Here is a 27,395-nt window from a genome sequence, read left to right on the forward strand (position 1 = left end):
GAACTTTCCACAGTGTGGTGACCAATACGCCAAGTGCAGCCTAACCCATGGCACGTGCAACTAAGAGGGCGCTGGAGGGATTCAGCAGGTCAGGCAGCACCCACGGAGGGGAATAGTAATATGATAACCCAACTCCTGCACTCCCTTACCCAGTCCATTAAGGCAAGCATGCCGCAATGCTTTCCTCATCATCCCGTCTAACCCCGGTCCCATTGTCAGTGAATTCGGATTACTCCAAATTACTTCAGAAATACTCTGCATTTTTACTTGTGCCCCAAGGTCTCTCTGTTCAAAGTCAAAAGTTCAAATTGTATGTATACTATATAGAATCTTGGGATTCATCTCCTTACGGGCAGCCACCAAACAAAGAAACCCAATAGAACCCATTAAGAAAAGACCATCAAGCACCCAATGTGCAGAAAAGAAACAAACGTGCAAACAATAAAAATAAGCAAATAACATTCAGAAATGAAGTTGATGAAAGTGAGTCCACAGCCACGAGGCCAGTCATCACTGCAGCCGACTCAGGAGCCTGTTTGTTGCAGGCCACAGCTTCAGTTCAGTGCAGAAACGAGTAAGCCTCGCGGATCACGAGCTGAACCGGACCTTTTCAACCTGGCCCTGGCTTAAATGGTCCAAATTTCAGGTCGTTCCTCGCTCTCAGATCCAAGCCCTGCTGCTTCGATACGCACTCGGACCCAGGCTCCGCTACCTCAATTCGGCCTGTACCCAACCTTTCTAATTCAGCCAGCTGCTTAAATCAATCAAACCTCATGTCTTTCCTCACTCTTGGGCCTGGATTTCCCTGGGCCCTGTCCTGTTCTTTTTTTTTAAATAAAAACATATGTTTATTTCTTCTTCTACATTACTGTAAACCAACGCCAAGAACACTAGACACAACAAGAACTATCATAAACTAAATTAAAATATTCCCATTCACATCTAAGGACGCCGTTTATCTCTGTGGTGTCCAATGGTCCTGGAACATTTCCGTGGTAACCATGGACACCACCTATCGGCATCTGACTGCATATGTACAACCAAACAAGACAACATTCCTCCAGGCCACAGTGCGCCCACATGTCACACATGGCACATAAACCTAAGTATTACCATAAGTAAGTTAATAAAATATAACCTTTCTCTAGATTCAAGATTGTTTGCTGTCATTCTTCAGTACATAAGAGTAAAGGAGAACAAAATGATTGTTACTCCAGATCCAATGCAGCATAAAAAAAACAACAAGCATAAAGAACACAATAAATATAAATATAAAAGCAATCCAATATAAACACGATGTTCGAGTAACTGTTATACCCACAGACCAATGGCACTGGACAACAAAGATTTTACTTGCTAAATACTGTTGGGTGTACTTTATGGGTTTTAGGCTGCTAATTATGAAAATCACCATGAAATTTCCCTATCACACACCACTTTTGAAAAATCACCTCTATTTGCTACTTCAATTCGTAATTCAAGTCAGAATAACTGATATCAAGATTAAGGAAGGCATTTTTGTTGGTCCACAAATCAAACAGGTCATCAATGACAGGCAATTTGAAGAACTTCTAGTGGGACCGGAGAAAATCACATGGAAGGCATTCAAGGATGTTACTGAAAATTTTCTTGGCAACTACAGAGCACCAAACTACATGCAGTTGGTTGGCAACATGCTTCAAACACACAAAACCATGAAGTGCAACATATCACTAAAGGTTCATTTTCTGCATTCCCATTTAGACTTCCTTCCCTGCAGATCTTGGTGCTGTCAGTGACAAGCATGGTGAAAGGTTTCACCAGGACATTGTGGTCATGGAGAAACAGTGTCAGGGCAACTGGAATCCATCAATGCTGGCTGATTATTGTTGGACTCTTAAGCAACACTTCCAAAAAAATTTGTTGTCCAGTGTTGTATCTATATAAAGTGACACTAGGTGATGGGTATGTAGTGGTGGTGGGGGTGCACGTGGTGTCCTGGGAGGGGTAGTACCTTTGGTGAAGGGGCTTGTTATGTCCATTCTGGGGCAGCTCTCCCACCTTAGGTCCCCACCGGACATTCAGCTCTCACCTGCGGCTCCAAGTAGCTGTTTGTATGTGACAGCGGCCACACCCTGATACACTGCTTCGACAGGTGGGCTAAACCAGAGGAGGGTAGCCGTCAGGCCTCACACCCCGGAGAGATAGGGATATGCCTGTCCTAGCATGCAAATTCAGCTCCGGTGGGCTGGGTGGATGAGATCTACAGTGAGATCCAACGGCCAGGAAGGTGGTTCTACAACGCTCTGTGGAGAGCAAAAGCAGGGGAGACATCATGGTCATCCACTGCAACCAAGGAAGACCCCAGTTTGTGACGTTTGTCTGTACCACTGAGGTCGAGAGACTGGAACTGCCCCAGTACAACGGATTTTCCGCTTTAAAAACTCCCCCGCACAGGACTCCTCTCACGAAGGACAACCGCCATGGTGTAGGTGGGTTAATGTGTGGAGGTGTTGAACAGCCCGATGGCTCGGGAAAGTAATTGTCCCTGGGCAGTTCAGGCGTGGATGCCCTTTCCTGATGAGAGTGGGACAACCAGTGGTACCTGGGCACAGACATACCCCGGAAAGCTACCGGGTGGTCAGCACAGATCACTGCCCACCTCTAGGAATCACACATAGCTAACTTTTTATTTTTTATTTTACTTTATTGAGATAAAATGCAGAGTAGACCCTGTTGGCCCTTCTAGCTGTGCTGCCCAGCAATTCCCCGATTTAACCTCAGCCTAATCACGGGACAATTCACAATGACCAATTAACCTACAAACCGGTACGCCTTTGGACTGTGGGAGGAAACCAGAGCACCCGGAGGAAACCCACACGGTCACAGAGAGAACATACAAACTCTTTACAGGCAGCAGCGGGAATTGAACCCAGGTTGTCTGTTCTGTAAAGCGTTGTGCTCACCACTACGCTACCATGCTGCCCCCAACTTGGCCAGCCCGAGGAACAAGTTTACCAGGGCTGACCTGGTTTGACGTCCCGAGTGTCGCACTTTGCACTTATCTGAGTTAACTTCCGTTCTGCCTGCCCCTTGCACCCTCTCCCCACCCCCGGCTATCCAGGACTGTCTGGTATTCAAAACTTTGAGAAGAGCAAGTTATTGTCTACTTGCACTGCACTTTTTTGGTACCTTTTATACTTTATTCTACATTGTTGTTGTTCTACCTGAATGCACTGTGTAATGATCAGATCTGTAAGAAAGGCTGACAGGCTTTTCAATGTATCTCAGTACCTGTGACTATCATAAACCAATTCCAATACAATACCCAGCACTCCTCGATAACCACATTTCCGTAAGACCATAAAACCCTAAGACACTAGCATAAGGCCATTCAGCCCATCGGCTCTGCTCCATCATTTGATCAGGGCTGCTGATTTATTTTCCTTCTCAACCCCATCTTTCTGCTGTTCCCCCTCACCCCCCCCGTAACCTTTGACACCTTTATGAATCAAGCTTGGAGCTATTAGACAAGACCAAGGTTGTCTACAAAATCCAATACAGAGACTGCAGCAAATATTACGCCAGCCAAACTGGGAGAAAACTATTCTTGAGCACCAGCTGACTGTGAAGCGGCGTGACCAACTCTCCCTGGTCTCCACCCATGGAGATCGAGAGGGGCACAAAATCGACTAGGCATCAGTGAAAATCATGGCGCAAGCAAACATGCCGCATGAAAGAGAATTCCTCGAAGCATGGTTTTCCACAAACAATTCTATAAACAGACAGGTAGACTTCGATCCTGTTTAAGAGCCGATATGGGCAAACTCCAGATCACAATGCATGAAGTTTGCCACGTAACCAACCAGCAATGAGGCACGCTGATGATGTATCCTCGTATGGTGATGAAACGTTTACAAGTAAATTGCCAAGACTGGAGAACAACTCAACCCAACCAGACATCCTTCTGTTCTGAGGCTGTGCCCTCTGGTCCGAGACTCTCCCACTAATGGAAACATTCCATGTCCACTCTCTTAGATCTTTGTCTTCATTATTGAGTTCCAGACCTCCACCACATCATTGTCTGAAAACATTTTTCCTTATTTAGAGCATTGGACTGCACAGCACAGTAATGACCCTTCGTCCGTGACCCACTGTGGAATCCACACCATCCTCAGGCTACAGAAATTCCTCGTCTGCATCATCTACACTTCCTAATTGTGGCCACTGGGCTGAAGTCCCATTTGCCGATATTGTTGGGGTGGGGGGGGTGTCACTGAGTCTATTTGCTCCACCACAGGTTCTGTTCTCTCACCCATCTATCCATCCATCTATCAGTTTATTTATTTCTTCACTTATTGCGATATAGCACGGAACACATCCACACAGCCCTTCAAACCATGTGCCGCCAGTAATCCCCCGGTTTAATCACAGCCTATGATGGGACAATTTTACAATGACCGATTAACCTACCAACTCCCAAGTCTCTGGACTGTGGGAGGAAACCTACATGGTTATGTAGAGAAAGTACAGACTACTTACAGGTAGTGGCGGGATTTGAACCCAGGTCACTGGTACTGTAAAGAGTTGTGCTAACCACTAAACTACCCTGCTCCATTCTGCCCTACGCCCTCTTCCCATGTCACCCTTGTATGCCTGACCAAAGGGGCTAGGCAGTATAATAATTCGGCACAGGTTAGATGGGCCAAAGGGCCTGTTTCTGTGCTGTAGTACTCTTTGGCTCACTGGCAGCAGCTTCATTGAAAGGCCTCATTTCCCTACCTCATCCTACTGACCCAGGGCCTACCTGTTGACGATAAATTCTTCAGCGTTATGGGGAGACGTCCCTGTTAATGATACTTCAGGAAGTGGCTGAGGTTAGAAGACCTTGCACAAATGCCAGACAGAACAGGGAGTGGAGACATATTGGGGGTGACACATGGAAAGGAAATGGTTGTATGGAGATTTTGATAGAGGTATACAAAGTTATGAGGGGTATAGACAGGGTAAATGCAAGCAGGCTTTTTCCGCTGAGGTTGGTTGGACTACACCCAGAGGTCATAGGTTAGAAGCATAGAAATATAGAAAACCTACAGCACAATACAGGCCCTTCAGCCCACAATCCTGTACCAAACATGTCCTTACCTGAGAAATTACCTAGGGTTACTCACAGCCCTCTACTTTTCTGAGCTCCATGTACCTGTCCAGGAGTCTCTTAAAAGACCCTATCATATCGGCCTCCACCACCGTTGCCGGCAGCCCATTCCACACACTCACCACTCTGCGTAAAAAACTCACCACTGACATCTCCTCTGGTGAGAGGAAACTTCCTCACTCACAGGGTCGTGAACAAGCTGCCAGCACAGGTGGTGAGCTGGATTTCAACGTTTAAGAGAAGTTTGGCCAGGTACACGGATGGTAGGGTTGCAGGGCTATGGTCCCTGTGCAGGTTGAAGGGGATAGGCAGTTGAAAGGGTTCAGCACAGACTAGATGAGCCAAAGGCCCTGACCCTGTGCTCTACGACTCTCTATTAGTTGGTTCTAACAGTGATGTATAAGGTTAATAATTTAATCCTGACTATCTCCTAATTTCCATTTAACGTTTTATTTACAAGTCAGTCCCTCTGTAACAGAGCTGGGAGTGGAGCTTCAGATAAAATGCTCCAGTCTCTGAAGGAGGATTCGAACCTGCGACATTGTAGCGAGGCTGTGAGCTCCTCTACTTAACAAAGCACCGCTGAAGGTGCTGTACTTAAATGCGTGTAACATTCGGAATAAGGTGGACGAACTCACGGCGCAATTAGAGATTGGTCGGTATGACATTGTGGGCATCACTGAGAAGGCTATAGTTGGGAGCTTAACGTCAAAGGATATACTTCGTATTGAAAGGACAGGCAGGAAGGTATAGACGGTGATGTGGCTCTGTTGGCAAGAGATAGAATTATATCTTTAGGAAGAGGTGACATAGGGTCAGAGAATGTTGAATGTGGAGTTAAGAAACTGCAAGTGTGTAAAAAAAAAACATTATGGGAATCATATATAGACCTCCAAATAGTAACCAAGATATGGGGTTAAGATTGCAAAGGGAGCTGGAAAAGGCATGTAATAAAGGTAATGACACAATTGTAATGGGGGACTTCAATATGCAAGGGGATTGGGAAAATCAGGTTGGTGTCGGATCACAAGAGAGGGTATTTGTTTAATGTCTATGAGATGGCTTTTTAGAGCAGTTTGTGTTTGAGCCTGCTCGGGGAAAGGCTATCTTAGATTGGGTGTTGTGTAATAACCCTGGTCTTATTAGGGAGCTTAACGTAAAGGAAACCGTAGGAGGCAGTGATCATAATGTGATTGAATTCATCCTGCAGTTTGAGAGGGAGAAGTATAAGTCAAGTGTAAGGGCATATAACATAGCAAAAGTGAGTGGGAAGTTGGATGATTGGGAAGCTTTTAAAATCCAACAAAAGGCAACTAAAAGGGAAAAGATGAAATATGAGGGCAGAGTAATCAATAATATAAAGCAGTATACCAAAACTTTTTTCAGTTATATAAAGAGTAAAAGGGAGGTGAGAGATTATATTGGACCACTGGAAAATGATGCTGTTGAGGTAGTAATGGGGGACAAAGAAATGGCAGATGAACTTAATGGGCATTTTACATTTGTCTTTACTGTGGAAGACACTAGCAGTGTGCCGGAGGTCCGTGAGTGTCAGGGAGCAGGAATGAGTGCCATTGCTATTACAAAGGAAAAAGTGCTGGGCAAACTGAAAGGTCTTAAGGTGAATAAGTCACCTGGGTCAGTTGGACTACATCCCAGAGTCCTGAGACAGTTTGCTGAAGAGATAACAGATGCATCGGTCATGATTGTTGAAGAATCACTTGATTGTGGCATGGTCCCAGAGGACTGTAAGATTGTAACTGTCACTCCAGTCTTTAAGGGAGGAAGGCAAAAGAAAGGAAATTAGAGGCCAGTTAGCCTAACCTCAGTGGTTGGGAAATGTTGGAGTCTATTATTAACGATGAGATTTTAGGGTACTTGGAGACTAATGATAAATAAGTAAAAGTCAGCATGGTTTCTGTGAAGGGAAATCTTGCCTGACAAGTCTGTTAGAGTTCTTCAAGGAAGTAACAAGCAGGGTGGACAAAGGAGAGGCAGTGGATGTCATTTACTTGGATTTTCAGACGGCATTTGATAAGGTGCCATAATGAGGTGCTGAACAAGCTAAAATCCTACGGCGTTACAGGAAAGATATTGGCACGGATAGCAGAATGGCTGACAGGCAGGAGGCAGCGAGTGAGAATAAAGGGGCCTTTTCTGGTTGGCTGCTGGTGACTAGTCATGTTCAGGACTTAGACAAATTGGAAGAACGGGAAAAAAAGTGGCAGATGGAATACGGTGTTAGGAAATGTACACATTTTGGTAAAAGGAACAATAGTGCAAACTATTATTTAATGGGGAGAAGGTCAAGCATCAGAGGTGCACAGGGACGTAGGAGTCCTCGGACAAGACTTCCAGGAGATTAATTTACAGGTTGAGTCTGTGGTAAAGAATCCAAATGAAATGTTGGCAGTCATTCCAAGGGGAATACAATATAAAAGCAAGGAGATAATGCTGAGGCTTTATAAGACACTAGTCAGCCTGCAGTTTATTGTCAAGTTTTGGGCCCCATATCTCAGAAAGGATGTGTTGTCATTGGAGAGAGTCCAGAGGGGGTTCATGAGGGTGATTCTGGGAATGAAGGGGTTAACACATGAGGAGCATTTGGCAGCCTTGGGCCTGTACTCACTGGAATTCAGGAGAATATGAGGGGGGGTGGGAGAAATCACATTGAAACCTACCAAATGTTGAAAGGTCTAGATAGGGTGGATGTGGAGTCACTGGTTCCTATCATGGGGGGTATCCAGAACTAGGGGGCACAGCCTCAACATTGAGGAATGACATTTTTTAGAACAGAGATAAGGAGAATTTTTTTTTAGCCGAAGTGTAGTGAATCAGTGGAATGCTCTGCCACAGTGTGCAAGTGGAGGCCAAATGTGTGGGTGTATTTAATGCAGAAGTCGGTCAGGGCATCAAAGGGTATGGCGAGAAGGCAGGTTGGTGGAGTTGAATGGGATCTAGGATCAGTCAAGATGGAATGGCAGAGCAGACTCAATGGGCTGAATGGTCTAATTTTGCTCCTATGTCTTATGGTCTTATGATCCAAACAGTCCAGAGTGTCTACTGAACAGAGCACATTCCAAACAGTCCAGTGTCTACTGACCAGAGCACCACTCCAAACAGTCCAGTGTCTACTGAACAGAGTACCACTCCAAAAAGTCTAGTGTCTACTGACCAGAGCACATTACAAACAGTCCAGTGTCTACTGAACAGGACACCACTCCAAACAGTCCAGTGTCTACTGAACAGAGCACCACTCCAAACAGTCCAGTGTCTACTGAACAGAGTACCACTCCAAAAAGTCTAGTGTCTACTGACCAGAGCACATTACAAACAGTCCAGTGTCTACTGAACAGGGCACCACTCCAAACAGTCCAGTGTCTACTGAACAGAGCACCACTCCAAACAGTCCAGTGTCTACTGAACAGAGTACCACTCCAAAAAGTCTAGTGTCTACTGACCAGAGCACATTACAAACAGTCCAGTGTCTACTGAACAGGGCACCACTCCAAACAGTCCAGTGTCTACTGAACAGAGCACCACTCCAAACAGTCCAGTGTCTACTGACCAGAGCACATTACAAACAGTCCAGTGTCTACTGAACAGAGCACATTACAAGCAGTCCAGTGTCTACTGACCAGAGCACATTCCAAACAGTCCAGTGTCTACTGAACAGAGTATCACTCCAAACAGTCCAGTGTCTACTGAACAGAGTACCACTCCAAACAGTCTAGTGTCTACTGACCAGAGCACCACTCCAAACAGTCCAGTGTCTACTGACCAGAGCACCACTCCAAACAGTCCAGTGTCTACTGACCAGGGAACCACTCCAAACAGTCCGGTGTCTACTGAACAGAGTACCACTCCAAAAAGTCTAGTGTCTACTGACCAGAGCACATTACAAACAGTCCAGTGTCTACTGAACAGAGCACATTACAAACAGTCCAGTGTCTACTGACCAGAGCACATTACAAACAGTCCAGTGTCTACTGACCAGGGCACATTACAAACAGTCCAGTGTCTACTGACCAGAGCACATTACAGACCAGTGCCTGGAACAAAAATCAATCTGCTGGAGGAACTCAGTGGTTCAGACAGCATCTGTGGGGTGTGGAACGCATTGTTGCAAATCCTTTTGCGAATCCCACCCTTCCATCAGCTTTCCCTTTCTTCCAAGTTCCTCCTGAACAGGAGACCTCAGTGCTGTCAGCCGAGCCTTATCATCCTATCACCCCCTCACGCCCTCCCCGAAGTGTGGCTGCAGAATTGGTCACAGTCCCTTGGTAGTGAGCCCTCCATCGCCTTCTCAGGTTTCAACAGTCTCTCCCCTCTCCGAGTTTCGGTGCCCAGAACAGCACAACTTCAGATTTATTGCCAAGGGCAAGATAGACAAGGTCACAAAACAAACATCAAAGTATGTATATATTATATAACCTTGAGACTTGTTCCCTAACAGGCAGCCACGAAACAAAGAAACCCAAAAGAACCCTAAAAAAAAGACCGTCAAGCACCCAATGTGCCGAGAAATAAAATCATGCCAACAGTAAACACAAGCAAATAGCGTTCAGAACAGAAGTGAATCCACAGTCACGAAGCCAGGCATCAGTGCAGCCAGAGAGATCATGCCAACAATAAATGCAAACAACTACGTCCTGAACTGAAGCCCACAAACAGAGTCTGTCCCCAGACCCTCCCTACGGCGCAGAACAAAGCAGACTCCTTCATGACAGTTAGCCTTCAACAGCAAAAGCTCGGCGCTTTGCAACAATAAGTTAACATAAATTAAATACAACTTACACGGCAAATGAAACATGCAAGTTAGACTGAGGAAAGATCCGAGATGTCCGGGGAGAACGGACGCATTCCCGCCTCACTGTAACAACCCCACTGCCACTTTGGATTCCGTCTCACTGGACGTAGGGAGCAGCATTCCTGTCTCCAGCTCCCGGCCAGGAAAATTCCACCCTTTGTCCCACTTGCCGCTTCTAGCGAGCTGGAGCTTAGCAGGGGGATTTTGGCTCAGAGCTCACTGTATTGAAAACATCTGTTTCCTTCTGAGGCAAACACAGGGTTTGGCCCAGTCCTCTGCACAGTGAGACTCGTTCCATGCAGCAGCCCGCAGACATGTGATTCTGCACCCGACAAAGTTACAATGACCTACGGAAGTTCACAGTGACGCCACAGAGAGCTTGGCCAACACACTAATTCGGGGGGCGGGTGGGGGGGGTCCACTGACTGACATTTTGTTGTTTATTGTCCCTGCCTTAAACCTACAAACCCTGGCCCCTGGGAAGCCCCTTTCTGCTCAAGTTATCAGAGTACATCGTCCACCAGTATTTCCATTCCGAGCCAGTCCTCCATTGAGTGACTGGGTGTCTGGGGTGTCAGGGAGGGGTAGCACCTCTGGTGGGGAAACATGTCATTTCCTTTCCGAGGTGGTTAGTCCACCTTTGGTCCCCACCTGGCACTCAGCTCTCACCTGTGGCTCTCCGTAGCTGTTTGCATGCGACAGCAGCCACACCCCGGCAACAGCTTCGACAAGCCGGCTAAACCAGATGAGGATAGCCGACGGGTCTCAAACCCTCGGTGAGATAGGAAGTTGTCTATCCCAGCATGTGAAGACAGACACCGGTGGATTGAGCGGACTAGACCAATGGAAGGTCCAATGATCAAGAACACGGTCTCTGCGAGCATCGTGGAATGCGTAGAGCACGACAAGGCACAGAAGATGTCCTGGTCATCCACTGCGCTTAGTCCCATCTCCAGCCATCTCAAATCTTGTCTTGCCACTGGATCCAGATGGGAATTGGGAAGAGAGAGTGAGGCTGACACTGTGCAACTCTCCCTCACTTAAATCCAAATCACGCGCTAGTCTCCACACCAGCATAATGGTGTCGAGCTCCTCATCAACATTGAAGATGGACGAACAACAACAACAGTAACTACTTTAGTAGCCTCCTGTACCCAGTGAAGTGGTCACTGAGTGTATGTCCATGGTCCTCTGCTGCTGTAGCCCATATCCACTGCAAGGTTTGACGTGTTGTGCGTTCACAGATGCTCTTCTGCACGCCACTGTTGTTCTTTTCTTTTGCCCATTAAACCGCTGGCGTTAGGAACAGTAGTAAAGGTCCTCCATCTCTGGTAGTGTTCACAGCTTCCTTCATCATGTCAGTAGCTTCCTTTCTATTATCACCACTGTCAGTCATACAAGTCCCGGGTGGAGACTTGGGAATACCGTCACACTCAGATGTAGAAGGATTCTTCATTGCTATTTCCGTAACGATTTCGTTTGACCAGTCAGAGTTGTTAGCCCTGAGCTGAACCCCCAAATCTGGAGGATCGGGGGACCACCTTTAGTCTGACCTCTACACTTTGACCTGTCTACCAAGAGCCAAAGCATAAAACCCTGACTCCAGCCAACATAGCCCTCCGGGTCATTGAGGCACGCAAGCCTCCAAACCCTACGGCAAGGTTGTGGTCCTCCTGGAGGTCACCACTACTGTGACATGTGGTTATTTGAGTTACTGTCGCCTTCCTGTCAGCTTGAATCAGTCTGGCCATTCTCCTCTGACCTCTCTCGTTAGTGAGACATTTCACCCACAGAACTGCTATTCACAGGATGCTCCTTTCGCATCAGAGAATGTTGTGCACGAAAATCCCAGGAGGTCAGCAGGTTCTGAGAAACTCAAACCGCCCTGTCTGGCACCAACAATCATTCCATGGTCAAAGTCACTTAGGTCATGTTTCTCCTGCATTCTGATGTTCGGTCTGAACAACTGAACCTCTTGACCACGTCTGCATGCTTTTTTTGCACGGAGTTGTTGCTACATGATTGGCTGATTAGATATTTGCATTAACAAGCAAGTGTACCTAATCAAGTGGGCACCGTGTAGAACAGCACAGCACAGTCTCTTCAGTCAACGATGTTGCGCCGAACTTGTCACCTACTCCAAGGTTAATCTAAGCACTCTCCTATATAGCCCTCCATTTTCCTTCACCAATGTACCTAACTAAGAGTGCCTTAAGTGTCCCTAATGTATCTGCCTCTTACAGCACATGCAGCAAAGCATTCACAGACTTACTGCTCTCTGTGTAAAAAGCCTACCTCTGACACTTTCCCTCAAACATCTTAAGAGAATGTCCTCCCATATTAGCTGCTGCCACCCTGGGAAAAGGCACTGGCTGTCCACTCTGTCCATGCATTTTGCCACCTCTGTCATCGCCTCTCATCCTCCTTTGCTCCAAAGAGAAAAGCCCTAGTATGCTCAACCTTTCCTCATGAAACATCCAGGCAAGTTCCTGGTAAACCTCCCCTGCACCTTCTGGGTGGAGATACCTCTCTACCAAAGGAGGTGGAAGGCACTCGTTCCCTCGGCTAGCCTGCAGGTCACCCTGGGGCAAGGTGTAGCACCTGCTTTGCCCCTCCCGATCAGGGTCACATGACCATGGGAGCAGGTGGTGGATGGTCGTACGAGCAGCCGGTGCAGATCACAAATCCTGGTTGTGTGACCACTGACACCAGGCAGACAATCTCTGAAGAATATTGGTAGCTGGGGTCACCCGTCTTGTAAAGTCACTGCCCAGAAGAAGGCAAAGGCAAACCACTTTTGTGAAACATTTGCCAAGAACGATCATGGTCATGGAAAGACCGTGAGCACCCACGTCATGTGACACGACTCATAATGATGGTGATGATATATGACCAATTACCCAGGGAGACACAATGTTCACAACATAGGTTACACCTAAATTATACAAAGTTTTTACAAAACTAGGACAGGAAAATACAAATTTAATTGTAGTGCAAAGTCATTGCTGTACTGAGGGGTGTGCTGTTGAAGGGAAGTAGCTGTTCCTCGCAGCAATGGCGTATTCAGAAGAATGGTCTTCCTCAGGGAGTGTGCTTGCACTGCTGTACAGCATCTACACGAATGACCAACCTATAGATGATGCCACACGTCGTTTTATATATGCTGATGACTTGTGCATCACTGCCCAAAGCACTGATTCTAACACCGTGGAGAAAACGCTTTCTGAGGCCTTGGAGGGACTAACATCCTACTATGAAGAAAATGACTTCCGTGCAACCCATCAAAGACGCAAGTTTGTGCATTCCAGCTCAGGAACCGTGAAGCCAGACGACAGCTTAAAGTGACCTGGTGTGGAGCAACACTGACACATTGCGAGCACCCTATCTACTGAGGAGCCACCCTTGACAGATGCCTCACTTTCAAGAGCCACATCAATAAGACAAAGGCAAAAGTGAGCACACGAAACAACATCCTGAGTAAGCTCACTAACACAAAATGGGGAGCAAGCTCGAAAACATTGCGAGCCAGTGCACTTGCTCTTTGCTATTCCACCGCCGAGTACGCCTGCCCTGCATGGGAAAGATCTACTCATGCTGAGAAGGTGGATGCCGTTCTGAATGCAACCTACCGACTTATCACAGGTTGTTTAAAGCCAACAAACACCAACAGCCTATATATCCTGCTGGGTATCACTCCCCCGATATAAGGAGAACGGTAGCCAGCAAGAAAGAACGACTCCGTCAAACATCAGATGAGAGGCACCCTCTACATGGTCGTACACCTACACCCAGCCGCCTAAAGTCAAGGAAGAGCTTCATGAACAGTGTTGTTCCATTACAATCAACCCCACCTGAAGCTCGCATCGCCTTGTGGAAAGACCGGCTCACCAGTCTTAAACAACGCCCAACGATGGAAATTCCACTGGATGAAAGCCTTCCCCCAGGAGATAATTGCAACTGGGCAACCTGGAGGTGCCTTAACAGACTTAGGACTGGTGTAGGTCGTCCAAAGCTGTCACTAAGCAAATGGGGATATACAACCAGCCCGACAACTTGTGAATGTGGAACTGAGCTACAAACTATGCAACATCTCCTGCAATGCCCATCACTAGAGGAACCCTGTACTGTTGCAGATCTTGCCGAATTCAACAACAAGGTGCAAAAATGTGTCCAGTTCTGGCTGGGCCATGTATAGACTGTCCGTGGACACAATAAGAAGAAGAAGAAGCTGTTCCTGAACCCGGTGGTAATGGAAAGACCAAGATCACTCATGTCATAAGACACGGCACATAACAAACGAACCCTCTCTAAAGCTTCCATGTCCTTCTTGTCTTACATAGGCAAATGGTTGAAAGAAAAATGGAGGTCTATGTGGAAGGGATGAGTCAGACTGATCTTGTTAAGAGGACAGCCAAAGGACATGTATGGTGCTGTACTGATCTATGTTGTGTATACTAACCACTCCATCTTACGTTATCCTTCATACAGTCCCGGGGTGAGGAACCTCTGGGGTCAGGGTGGAGCGGGAGAGTCCGAGGAGCTTTGATGGAAGTGGACATGATCCCATTCAGGGTGGGAAGGTTTAACGGGGGAAATGAGAGGCGATCTTATAGAAACATACAAAATTATGGAAGGGATAGGTAAGATAGAAACAGGAAAGTTGTTCCTGTGGTACGTGAGACCAGAACTAGAGGACATAGCCTCAAGATTTGGGAGAGTAAACTTAGGACAGAGGAACTGCTTTTCCCAGAGTGGTGAGTCTGTGGAATTCTGTGCCCAATAAAGCAGTGGAAGCTACCTCAGTAAATATATTTAAGACAAGGTTGGATAGATTTTTGCATAGTAGGGTAATTAAGGGTCACGGGGAAAAGGCAGGTAGGTGGAGATGAGTCCATAGCCAGATCAGCCATGATCTTATTGAATGGCGGGGCAGGCTCGATGGGCCAGATGGCCGACTCCTGCTCCTATTTCTTATGTTCTTTGGACAGTGGTTGAGGCCGGTACACTTATAACATTTAAAAAAACAAGTTGATTGTTGTGAGTGCAGTCTTGCTGCTTTATGTTGGGGGAGTAGCATTGGTGTTGGTGATGCAAAAAGACTAAATAAAATCCTCAAGAAGGCTGGCTCCGTCCCTGGCTACAATCCGGACTCTTTTGAGTTAATGGTGGAGAGCAGATTACCAAACAAACTGTTATCCATTATGGACAATCTGACACATCCTCTCCATGACCTACTGAATAAGCAGCAGAGCCTTTCAAACAGGCTCATTCAGCTCCACTGTCACAAGGATCATTAGTGAAAATCTTTCCGACCAAATGCAAAAAACATAAACAACCGTTCATCTCTGTGCGAGAGGGGAACACAGATCATAGTTCAATAGTCTCTGTCTCATTATTTCATACATTACTATTGCACACTACTGCAGATTGGTAAATTATTATTGTGAATATTACTATTCTGTACTTTATTATCAGTTAAGTCTGCACACTGCTAAGTGTGTTTTTAAATGTTGCTGCTGTTACAAAAGAATTTCCCACTCAAGATCAATAAAGTACTTATTATTATTATTATTAGATATATAGGTTCCTTAAGGTTGCTGAGGGTGGTAATAGGGACAAACTCCCACTACCTATTAAGTGCTCTCAATGGCGTGTGTCTCAGATAGCATCTGACAACCAAGTCCAGCTGCTGATCTTAACGTGTAGCTTAGCTGCTAAGCCCGGCAGAACTGTTCCTACTGACAGGAGAAGGGGCAAAGGTGCCTTAAAACCAGTCGCCTCGGGCAGATGGGGCTGGTCAGCCGTGGTTGGCAGCTCATCTCGGAGAAGGTAAAATCTGATCTCAAACCTCCGCTGCCTTGCAACTGTACCCACTCACTGGAAAAGGCTGCGTGGAGAAGGGGGCTTGCTACACGGGCAACAGCTTTCTTTCCATACATATAGTGCTGGCTTGCAACATCCATGGTCGACCTTGACTAGTGGAGGGCCTCACGGAGATGGACAGGAAAGGTTTAGAGGGATATGGGCCAAATGAGAGAAATTGGACTAGATCAGGTCAACCACTTGGTCAGCATGGAAAAGCTGGGCCGAACGGCACGTTTCCATGCTCTGTTATGGAAGTTATGGCAAGGCAAGAGTTAAGTCCAGATACTGTACATTCAACCCAGGCAAGAAAGGTCTTAGAAGAGCAGAGTTTCACTTTGCACACGAGGGCACTGGGGCCACTTGGCATACGGAGGCAAGATAAGAATGCAACAGAAAGATGTACCATGAAGAGCATTCTAGCTGGCTGCCTCATCGTCTGGCATTGGCAGTGGGCAGGGGAGAGCGGCCTACACAGGGTCAAAGTAAGCTGCAGAGAGTTGTAAACTCAGTCAGCTCCATCATGGGCACTAGCGTCCATAGTATCCCGGACATCTTCAAGGAACGATGCCTTAAAAAGGCAGCATCCATCATTAAGGACCCCCATCACTCAGGACATGCCCTCTTCTCATTGTTACCATCAGGGAGGAGGTACAGGAGCCTGAAGACACACACTCAATGATTCAGGAACAGCTTCTTCCTCTCTGCCATCGATTTCTGAATGGACATTGAACCCATGAACACCACCTCACTACTTTTGAATTTCTATTTTTGCCTACTTATTTAATTTAACTATTTAATATACATATACTCTCTGTAATTCATATATTTTCTATTATGTATTGCATTGTACTGTTGCCACAAAGACAACAAATTTCACAATATATGTCGGTGACATTAAACCTGATTCAGATGTAAGAAACACTCCAACTAAGGGACGATTACTTTACTAACTTCAGAGCCTCATCAGTTGTTCTCTTGTAGTTTTTGTTAACTTTTAACACCTACAGTATATTGTGAATGGCGACTGACCTGGAAAATAAGGAATTTGAACACACACACTCACTTTAATACATACATCTGAACACCTGCTCGTTAATGTAAATATCCAATCAGCCAATCACGTGGCAGCAACTCGATGCATAAAAGCATGCAGACATGGTCAAGAGGTTCAGTTGTTATTCAGACCAAACATCAGAATGGGGAAGAAATGTGATTTAGGTGACTTTGACCTTGGGATGATCGTTGGTGCCAGAAAGGGTGGTTTGATTTTCACGCACAACAATCTCTAGAGTTTACAAAGAAAGGTGCAGGAACCAAAAAGGCATCCAGTGAGCGACTGTTCTGTGGGAGAACATGCCGTGTTAATGAGAGATGTCAGAGGAGAGTGGCCAGACGAGTTCAAGCTGACTGGAAGGCCCCAGTAACTCAAATAACCACGTGTTACAACAGTGGTGTGCAGTAGAGCATCTCTGAATGCTCAACACGTCGAAACTTGAAGAGGACGGGATACAGCAGCAGAAAACCATGAACATACACTCAGTGGCCACTTTATTAGGTACAGGAGGTATCTAATAAGATGGCGTCCGAGCATACACAAGTCAATATCCATAACTGCTAGTCAATTCTGTATAAAAATGCAGTATCTCTGTTCAGAATTCGTAAGTGTGGTGACAGCAGCTATGCTGCTCTCCATGTGGATGAGTAAAATAAAAGTATGGTTGATCAGCCGGAAAAATGGGCTGAAAAATGGCAGATGGAATTTAATGTAGGCAAGTGTGAGGTGTTTTATTTCAGTAGAACCAACCAGTGAACGGTAGGGCACTGAGGAGTGTGGTAGAAAAAAGGGATCTGGGAATAAAGATCCATAATTCACTGGAAGTGGCGTTACAGGTAGATAGGGTCATAAATAAAGCTTTTGGCACATTGGCCTTTGTAAATCAAAGTATTGTGTACAAGAGTTGGGATGTTCTGTTGAAGTTGTATAAGACATCAGTGAGGCCTAATTTAGAGTACTGTGTTCAGGTTTGGTCACCTACCTACAGGAAAGATGTAAATAAGATCGAAAGAGTGCAGAGAAAATTTACAAAGATGTTGCTTTGTCCGGAGGACCTGAGTTATAAGGAAAGACTGAATAGCTTAGGACTTTATTTCTTGCAATATATGAGATTGAGGGGAGATTTGATAGAGGTATACAAAATTATGAGAGGTATAGATAGGATAAGTGCAAACAGGCTTTTTCCACTGAGGATGGAAGGGACTACAGCTAGAGGTCATGGGCAAAGGTGAAAGATTCAACATTTAAGGGGAACATGAGGGGAAACTTCTTCACTCAGAGGGTGATGAGAGTGTGGAATGAGTTGCTAGCGCGTGGTTCATGTGAGCTCGATTTCAATGTTTATGAGAAGTTTGGATAGATACATGGATGGTAGAGGTATGGAGGGCTACGGTTCCGGTGCAGGTCGATTGGATCATGTAGCTTAAATGGCTCAGCATGGTCTAGATGGGCTGAAGGACCTGTTTTTGTGCTGTACTTCTCTACGACCCTATGAGTAATGAGTGTGAGTTTTCAGAACCCAATTAATCAGCGATGACACTGTGACCTGAAACTTTAAGGAAGCTTGTCTCAAAAACCAAAATACCAGTAAAGACAACTGACAAAAGCAATGTGGTGTACAGGAGCACCTGTAGAGAATGCAGCAAGAACTACGTCGGCCAGACAGGATGTAAACTCTACCCTCATTTACTGGAACACAATCTGGCGGTACAAAGACACGATCCACTGTCGCTGATCTCAGTTCATGAAGACCAACAAGCTCACCACTTTAACTGGGACACCACAGATGCAGGCAAACACAAAGCAGGGACAAGAATTTTTAGAAGCATGGCTCTCTTTTGATAACTGTGTAAACAAACATATTAAAATAGACACCATCTATGAACCACTGAGGGTTAAAGAAATGCGAGCCAATAGAATTCAAAGGTCAACTGAAGGGGTAGCCAATCAGGACCGAGGCAATCGAATGGGGGGGGGGGGTGGCGGAGGGTGACTATATAAACACGAGCACTCCCAGAGAGAAACACAAACAACTGCGCTCTGACGATGTCACCTCGACTGGTGATGAAAAACGTCTGCAATCTAACTGCCCAGCTCGCTGAGCACTACAACATCGACACCTCAACCTGAGCTACCGATATTACATACACCACCATTCTAATTAACCGTTTCCACCTCCACAGATGCTGCCCCACCTGAGTGTTTCTTTAAATTTTGTCTCATTTTTATTCATTTTTACTCCTGAGAAACACTTTGGTAAATCTCTTGAACGTTGTATAAGAGGAACAAAAACAGAAAAAAAGCAGGAAACACTCAGCTAGTTGGGCAGAGCCTGTACCAGGAGAAACCTTTCCTCAGATTTACCTACAGTTCTAAAGAGAACAAGAAATTGGGGGCAGGAAATGGCCCTCAAATCACTCGGCAATTTCTTTGGTCTTCTTTATTTTTCAAATGAAGTTATCTTTAAGCGTGTAATTAGGCAGCGCTTAGGCAGAGGATTACCAAGGACAGGCTCCCAGCTTCTGATGAGGCTTTCAGTATTCTGGTGGTCGATCAGAATCAGATTTACCATCACTGACATCGTGAAATATGTTGCTTTGCCAAAGCAGTACAACGCAAGGTATAAAGAACATTATCATAAGTTATAAATATAAATAAATCGTGTAAAATGCAAAGTTCAAAGTTCAAATTACATTTATTATGAAAGTATGTATAAGTTACACAACCTTGTGATTTGTCTGCTTACAGGCAGCCACAAAACAAGAAACTTGACAGAATCCAGTAAAAAGAGACCAACAAACACTGAATGCGCACAGAGAGAGAGAGAGAGAGAGAGAGAGATAGAGAGAGAGAGAACGAAAGAGAAAACACAGATCATGCAAATAATAAAAGCATTCAGAATGGAAGTGGGCCCACAGACCCGAAGCCTCAGTTCATCACACGGGCAGCCAGAGCAGCACACGGCCTTGGCCTCGGTGCCGCGGAGAGTGGAGTAAATGTCTCGGAGCAGCGCGCAAAACTGGCTCATCCCTCGCCTCATGATCAGCATTCATGATCAAAGTGCCCGTCTCCTACAGCCGAGACACTTGGATCACCAGAGACTTGGCATACCAGCCATAAAAGATGGAGATGGGTACAGAAGAATCAAAGATGGCAACGCTCTGGAGTTGCACAGGCCAGGATCTAAGGCAGCAATGCTTAAAGATTCCAGAGGTTGTATGTGCCTTGATCAAAGATGACCGTACACCAGCGCTGGGAGATCATAAGATACAGAAGTAGAATTATGACCTTCAGCCCATTGAGTGTGCTCCACCATTCAATCATGGCCAATATCTTTTCAACTCCATTCTCCAGGCAACCCTCAACCCCTCTATTAATCGTGAACCTATTAGTCTCTGCCTTAAAAGCCGCTAATGACTTGGCCTCCACAGCCATCTGTGATAATGGATTCCACAGATTGACCACCCTCTGGTTGAAGAATTCCCTCCTCATCTCAGGTCTAAAGGGATGCTCCTTTATTCTGATGCTTTATGAGGCATTGGTGAGGCCTCACCTGGAGTACTGTGAGCAGTTTTGGGACCCTTATCTAAGAAAGGATGTGCTGACATTGCAGAGGGGTTCAAAGAAAGTTCTTTGATGAAATAGCATTTTCATGATGAAATAGCAGCGCAGACTCAATGGACTAAAAGGCCTAATTCTGCTTCTCTATGTTATGATCTTATGGCTGTGTCCCCTAATCCCAGACTCTTCTACTGATTCTCCCCACTTTCACTCAGTCCAGGCCTTTCAGCATCTCGTAGTCTTCAGTAAGATCCCTCCCTTCGTCCTTCTGAACTCAGTTGACGACAGGCCCAGAGAAATCACACACTACTCATACATTAACCCTTTCATTGCTGGAATCATTCTTGTAAACCACCTCTGGACCATCTCTTAGGCCAGCACATCCCTTCTTTGGATATAGGGTCCAAAATTGCTCACAATATTCTAAATGTGGTCTGACCAATGTCTTATAAAGACTCAGTGGACTCTGCCTGCAACTCTCGCTGTCTCGGTGAAGCAGCCAACATAATCAAAGACCCCACCCATCCCGGACATTCTCTCCTCTCTGCTCTTCCAAAGGGCAGAAGATACCAAAGCCACAAACCACCAGGTTCAAGGACAGGTTTGACCCTGACTCACAACCCAAGGAAGGGGAACACTCTGGTCGCAAAGACGAGTACCATCATCAGTCTCTTGAATGACCTCCCACACATCTTGATGTATGAGTGGACATCATCAGTAACCTGTCCTGATCCAGCGTCAGGGCCGAGAAAGCTCACCACCCCCTCCACTTCTTCAGGAGGCTGCAGAAATTTGGTATGTCCCAATTAACCCTTACCCGTTTTTATCACTGCATTGGGCCTGGATGTATTGGGCCTGGATACATTGGGTCTCGATACATTGGGTTTCGATACAGTGGGTTTCAATACATTGGGTCCGGATGCATTGGGTCTGGATGCATTGGGCCTGGATGCATTGGGTTTCGATACATTGGGTTTCGATACATTGGGTTTCATAGAAACATAGAAAATAGGTGCAGGAGTAGGCCATTCGGCCCTTCGAGCCTGCACCGCCATTTATTATGATCATGGCTGATCATCCAACTCAGAACCCCACCCCAGCCTTCCCTCCATACCCCCTGATCCCCATAGCCACAAGGGCCATATCTAACTCCCTCTTAAATATAGCCAATGTACTGGCCTCAACTGCTTCCTGTGGCAGAGAATTCCACAGATTCACCACTCTCTGAGTGAAGAAGTTTTTCCTAATCTCGGTCCTTTATCCTCAAACTGTGACCCCTTGTTCTGGACTTCCCCAACATCGGGAACAATCTTCCTGCATCTAGCCTGTCCAATCCCTTTAGGATTTTATACGTTTCAATCAGATCCCCTCTCAATCTTCTAAATTCCAACGAGTACAAACCCAGTTCATCCAGTTTTTCTTCATATGAAAGTCCTGCCATCCCAGGAATCAATCTGGTGAACCTTCTTTGTACTCCCTCTATGGCAAGGATGTCTTTCCTCAGATTAGGGGACCAAAACTGCACACAATACTCCAGGTGTGGTCTCACCAAGGCCTTGTACAACTGCAGTAGTATCTCCCTGCTCCTGTACTCAAATCCTCTCGCTATAAATGCCAGCATACCATTCGCCTTTTTCACCGCCTGCTGTACCTGCATGCCCACTTTCAATGACTGGTGTATAATGACACCCAGGTCTCGTTGCACCTCCCCTTTTCCTAATCGGCCACCATTCAGATAATAATCTGTTTTCCTATTTTTGCTACCAAAGTGGATAACTTCACATTTATCCACATTAAATTGCATCTGCCATGAATTTGCCCACTCACCCAACCTATCCAAGTCACTCTGCATCCTCTAAGCATCCTCCTCACAGCTAACACTGCCAACCATCTTCGTGTCATCCGCAAACTTGGAGATGCTGCATTTAATTCCCTCATCCAAGTCATTAATATATATTGTAAACAACTGGGGTCCCAGCACTGAGCCTTACGGTACCCCACTAGTCACCGCCAGCCATTCTGAAAAGGTCCCGTTTATTCCCACTCTTTGCTTCCTGTCTGCTAACCAATTCTCCATCCACATCAATACCTTACCCCCAATACCATGTGCTTTAAGTTTGCACACTAATCTCCTGTGTGGGACCTTGTCAAAAGCCTTCTGAAAATCCAAATATACCACATCCACTGGTTCTCCCCTATCCACTCTACTAGTTACATCCTCAAAAAATTCAATGAGATTCGTCAGACATGATTTTCCTTTCACAAATCCATGTTGACTTTGTCCGATGATTTCACCGCTTTCCAAATGTGCTGTTATCACATCTTTGATAACTGACTCCAGCAGTTTCCCCACCACCGACGTTAGGCTAACCGGTCTATAATTCCCCGGTTTCTCTCTCCCTCCTTTTTAAAAAGTGGGGTTACATTAGCCACCCTCCAATCCTCAGGAACTAGTCCAGAATCTAACGAGTTTTGAAAATTATCACTAATGCATCCACTATTTCTTGGGCTACTTCCTTAAGCACCCTGGGATGCAGACCATCTGGCCCTGGGGATTTATCTGCCTTCAATCCCTTCAATTTACCTAACACCACTTCCCTACTAACATGTATTTCGCTCAGTTCCTCCATCTCACTGGACCCTCTGTCCCCTACTATTTCTGGAAGATTATTTATGTCTTCCTTAGTGAAGACAGAACCAAAGTAATTATTCAATTGGTCTGCCATGTCCTTGCTCCCCATAATCAATTCACCTGTTTCTGTCTGTAGGGGACCTACATTTGTCTTTACCAGTCTTTTCCTTTTTACATACCTATAAAATACATTGGGTTTCAATACATTGGGCCTGGATGCATTGGGCCTGGATGCATTGGGCCTGGATGCATTGGGCCTGGATGCATTGGGCCTGGATGCATTGGGCCTGGATGCATTGGGTCTGGATGCATTGGGCCTGGATGCATTGGGCCTGGATGCATTGGGCCTGGATGCATTGGGCCTGGATACAGAACAGCCTGGTACTGCACATGAATGCAACAAGCTGCAGAGAGTTAGGGACACAGCTCGGCACATCGGGGTAACTAGCCTTCCCTCCACGGCCTCCCTCTACACCTAGCACTGCCTCGGCAAAGCAGCCAACACGTTCACTCATTCAGTATCTCCCCTCTTCCACTGGGCAGAAGTCCGAACCCACCAACCATGCTGCTCAAAGACAGCTTCTGTCACAAGACTATGAGTAGTCCCCTGGTACAATAAACTGGATCCACTCATTATGACCTTGCCCCTTATCATCTGCCTACACTGCACTTCCTCTGTAGCTGCTACACTTTATTCTGCATTCTGTTACAGTTTCACTTTGTTCGACCTCAATGCGCTGTGTAATGATGTGATCAGGATGAACGTCAGGCAAGGTAAATTTTTCACTGTATTTATTCAGAGCGGAATAGGCCCTTCTGGCCCTTTGAGCCGTGCTATCCAGCGACCCCCCCCCCCACCCACCCGCGACATAACCCTAACCCAATCACGGACATCTGACAATGACCAATGAACCTACCAACCGGCACGTCTTCAGACCATAGGAAGAAGCCGGAGGAAACCCACACGGTCACGAGGAGGACGTACAAACTCCTCACAAGAGGGCGGCAGAACTCTGTCAGCCCGAGCTGTAATCGCCTCGCACTGACTGTGACGCTACCGTGGGGCAGCCCCATACACGTGACAGGAAACGGGCCAGAACTGGGTGCGAAGCTCCGATAACGGCCGCGCATTCATAGTTGGAAAACCTCGGCCTCAGGTCGGCAGCGTCACAGACACAGGTGGAAAAGGTGATTCAGTAAACATCAACGCCAAAACCATTCAGTAGACTTTACACTGATGAATTGGAAATTGTGACTCAGAGATTAGGGCAGGGATTTCCAACCTTTATTATGCCATGGACCGATACCATTAAACAAGAGTTCATGGGCCCCAGGTTGGGAACCCCTAGATTTGGTTTGTCACCATAGAAACTCACTAATTGCTATAGACGTACTGGGGAGAGCATTCCAACTGGCTGCATCACCGTCTGGCATCGGGGCGGGGCGGGGTGGGGGGGAGACACTGCACAAGATTGAAGTAAACTGCAGAGAGTTGTAAACTCAGTCAGCTCCATCAAGGACACTGGCCTCCGTAGTATCCAGGACATCTTCAAGGAGCGATGCCTCAAAAAGTTGGCGTCCATCATTAAGGACCCCATCAACCAGGACATGCCCTCTTCTCATTGTTACCATCAGGGAGGAGGTACAGGAACCTGAAGACACACACTCAACGATTCAGGAACAGCTTTTTCCCTCTGCCATCCGATTACTGAATGGACATTGAACCCATGAACACTACCTCACTACTTCTTTATTTCTGTTTTCTCACTACTTATTTAATTTAACTATTTAATATACATATATGCATATTGTAATTCAGTTTCTCTCTATTATTATGTATTACATTGTACTGCTGCTGCAAAGACAACAACATTTCACAACGTACACCGGTGATATTAAGCCCGACTGATCAGAGGATCGTGCTGGGGATACAGTCTGTGAGACGGGGCTCTCTGGAGGGGGTGAGGCTCTGTTGTGTATCAATGGACGGAAGAGGCTGAGTTCCAGGGGGATAGCACGGTACGGAAAAGATGGATCAAACAGCCACATTCTGGGCTGAATGTTTACATGAATAAAGAGGAAGCTTGCTCTGGTGCCAACACAGGATGCATCATTCACAGCCTGGACATCTCAGCACATCACAATCACCTCATCTCCAAGGTACCGACAACTCCAGGATGCAAAGGGGAACCAGCAAAATGTGCACTGCAAGATTCCACACAAGAAGAGAGTGAAAGGGGGGAGGAGAAAATAAGAATAAGTGAGAGAAAAGGGAAGAACAAGAGAAAGGGGAGAAAGAGAGGGGTGGAGAAAGTGAGGGAAGAGAGCAAAAGAGAGGACAGGAAAGAGATGGGGAGAGAGTGAGAAAAGTAAAGGAAAAGGAGGGAGAGTAGGGGAAAGGGAGAGAATGGGAGAGGGAGAGAGAAAGAGGGGAGAGAGTAGGAGATGGGGAAAGAGAGAAGACAAAGAGGGGAAGGGGGAGAGAGGAGGAGAGAGGGTAAGAGAGGGGAGGAGAGGGAAAGGGGAGAGGGGAGGGAGAAGGGGAGGAGGGGAGGCGAGGGGAGGAGGGGGAGGAGAGGGGAGGAGAGGGGAAGGGGGAGGAGAGGGGAAGGGGGAGGAGGGGGGAGGAGACGGGAAGGAGGGGGAAGGGGAGGGGGAGGAGGGGAGGGGAGGGGGAGGAGGGGAGGGAAGGGGAGGAGAGGGGAGGGAGGGGAAGGAGGGGAGAGGGGAGGGAGGGGAAGGAGGGGAGAGGGGAGGGAGGGGGAGGAGGGGAGGAGAGAGGGGGAGAGGGGGAGAGGGGGAGAGGGGGGAGAGGGGAGAGTGGGGGAGGGAGAGGGGGAGAGAGGGAGAGGGGGAGAGGGGGAGGGGGGAGAGGGGAGGGGGGGAGAGGGGAGGGGGGAGAGGGGGAGAGGGGGAGGGGGGGAGAGAGGAGGAGAGAGAAGTGGGGAGCAGTGGTGAGAGAGGTGGGTAGAAAGTTGGGGAGAGAGATGGGGAGATTTAAGGGGAGGGATGGGAAGAGTTAGGGGAGGGATGGAGAGAGAATAGGAGAGGGTGGTTATAGAGATGGGGAGTGAGAAGGGAAGAGATGAGGAGAGTTGTCAAGAGAGAAGTGGAGACAGATGGGGAGAGATGGGGGAGAGAGAGATGGGAAGAGAGAGATGGGGGAGAGAGAGAGATGGGGAGAGAGAGAGATGGGGAGAGAGAGAGATGGGGAGAGAGAGATGGGAAGAGAGAGATGGGGGAGAGATGGGAAGAGAGAGATGGGGGGGAGAGAGATGGGGAGACAGAGATGGGGGAGAGAGAGATGGGGAGAGAGACAGAAACACCCCCCCCCCAAAAAAATCCTCAAAGATCCTCACCACATCACCAGGTCCCACTCAGTGTCCAAACACTGCTTCCCCCACCTCCAGCAAACGGTGAGAGTTGTCGGGAGGTGATAATGTAGGGTGTTGAGTGTGAGGTATCGAGGGTGGGGAGGGAGGTGAGGAGAGTCAGGAGGGATTAGTCGTGAAGAGGTAGTAGAGGTGAGGAGTGAGTAGAGAGGAGAGTGAAGAGGGAGTAGAGGTGAGGAGTGAGTAGAGAGGACAGTGAGGAGGGAGTAGTGGTGAGGAGAATGAGGCGGCAAATGAAGAGTAGATTCTGGCCCCTGCTCTTCCCTTCACTCCGTAGTCACTCACACTTCCACTTCTCTCCATGCGGAGCGAGTCGAGGAGTTGTATCGCCCGAGGGATCGAACCCGGGATCGCGACCACCCCTTCATCCCTCATTCCCTCCTCCCTCGTCCGCTGCCTACCTGGGGCTATCGCTGCCCCTCCGCCGGCCTCTCCCTCCGCTGCTCGCTCCTCTTTTGTTCTCTCACTTCCTCCTCGCTCGGGAGGCCGGGAGGAGCGGAGGGCGGAGGGAGAGAGACCTCCCCCTCGGTGTCTCCTCCCTCCCGGGGGTAAGGGCCGTCCGAGCGCAAACTGCGGGTAAACATCCGTCATCCGCGGGACGCGGGGTGGAGGGGAGAAGGGGTAGGGAGGAAAGGAGATAGTAGGGAGGGGAGTGGGAGGAAATGAGGGGGATGGAGGAAGGGAGGGAAAAGAGGAGAGGGATGAACGTGTTGAAAACGGGAGGTCTGTGGCCAACCTGTGCTGGGAAGGCTTGAGGAACAGATCTCGCTGGTGCTTTTTCTCCCAAGACTCACCTGAAGCCTCGGGAACTTTCCGAAACTCGCAGGAAACTACAGGCACTGAAAGAGAAATTTGTGCAGACACCCAGCAGGTCAGACGCCTTCCGGATAGGAAGAGAGGGAGAGATGGGGAAGGGAGGGCAAGGGAGAGAAAGAAATAGGGGATAA

The 27,395-nt window shown here is 47.2% G+C and overlaps 1 protein-coding gene across 2 annotated transcripts in view; it reads right to left on the minus strand.

The window, feature by feature from the left end:
* Positions 1-27,054, minus strand: part of LOC140197821 (phospholipid scramblase 2-like) — a 103,032-nt gene extending 75,978 nt beyond the window's left edge. The window contains exon 1 of one of the 2 annotated variants that reach the window (XM_072258288.1): positions 26,850-27,054. In XM_072258288.1, the coding sequence (XP_072114389.1) occupies positions 26,850-27,039 (190 nt within the window). In that variant the 5' untranslated portion in view covers positions 27,040-27,054. The remainder of the gene's footprint in view (positions 1-26,849) is intronic. The other variant, XM_072258289.1, reaches the window with a different exon arrangement.
* Between the last annotated feature and the right edge of the window lie 341 nt (positions 27,055-27,395).

The sequence above is a fragment of the Mobula birostris genome, chromosome 5 (genome assembly GCF_030028105.1).
Source record: "Mobula birostris isolate sMobBir1 chromosome 5, sMobBir1.hap1, whole genome shotgun sequence".
Classification (NCBI taxonomy): Eukaryota; Metazoa; Chordata; class Chondrichthyes; order Myliobatiformes; family Myliobatidae; genus Mobula; species Mobula birostris.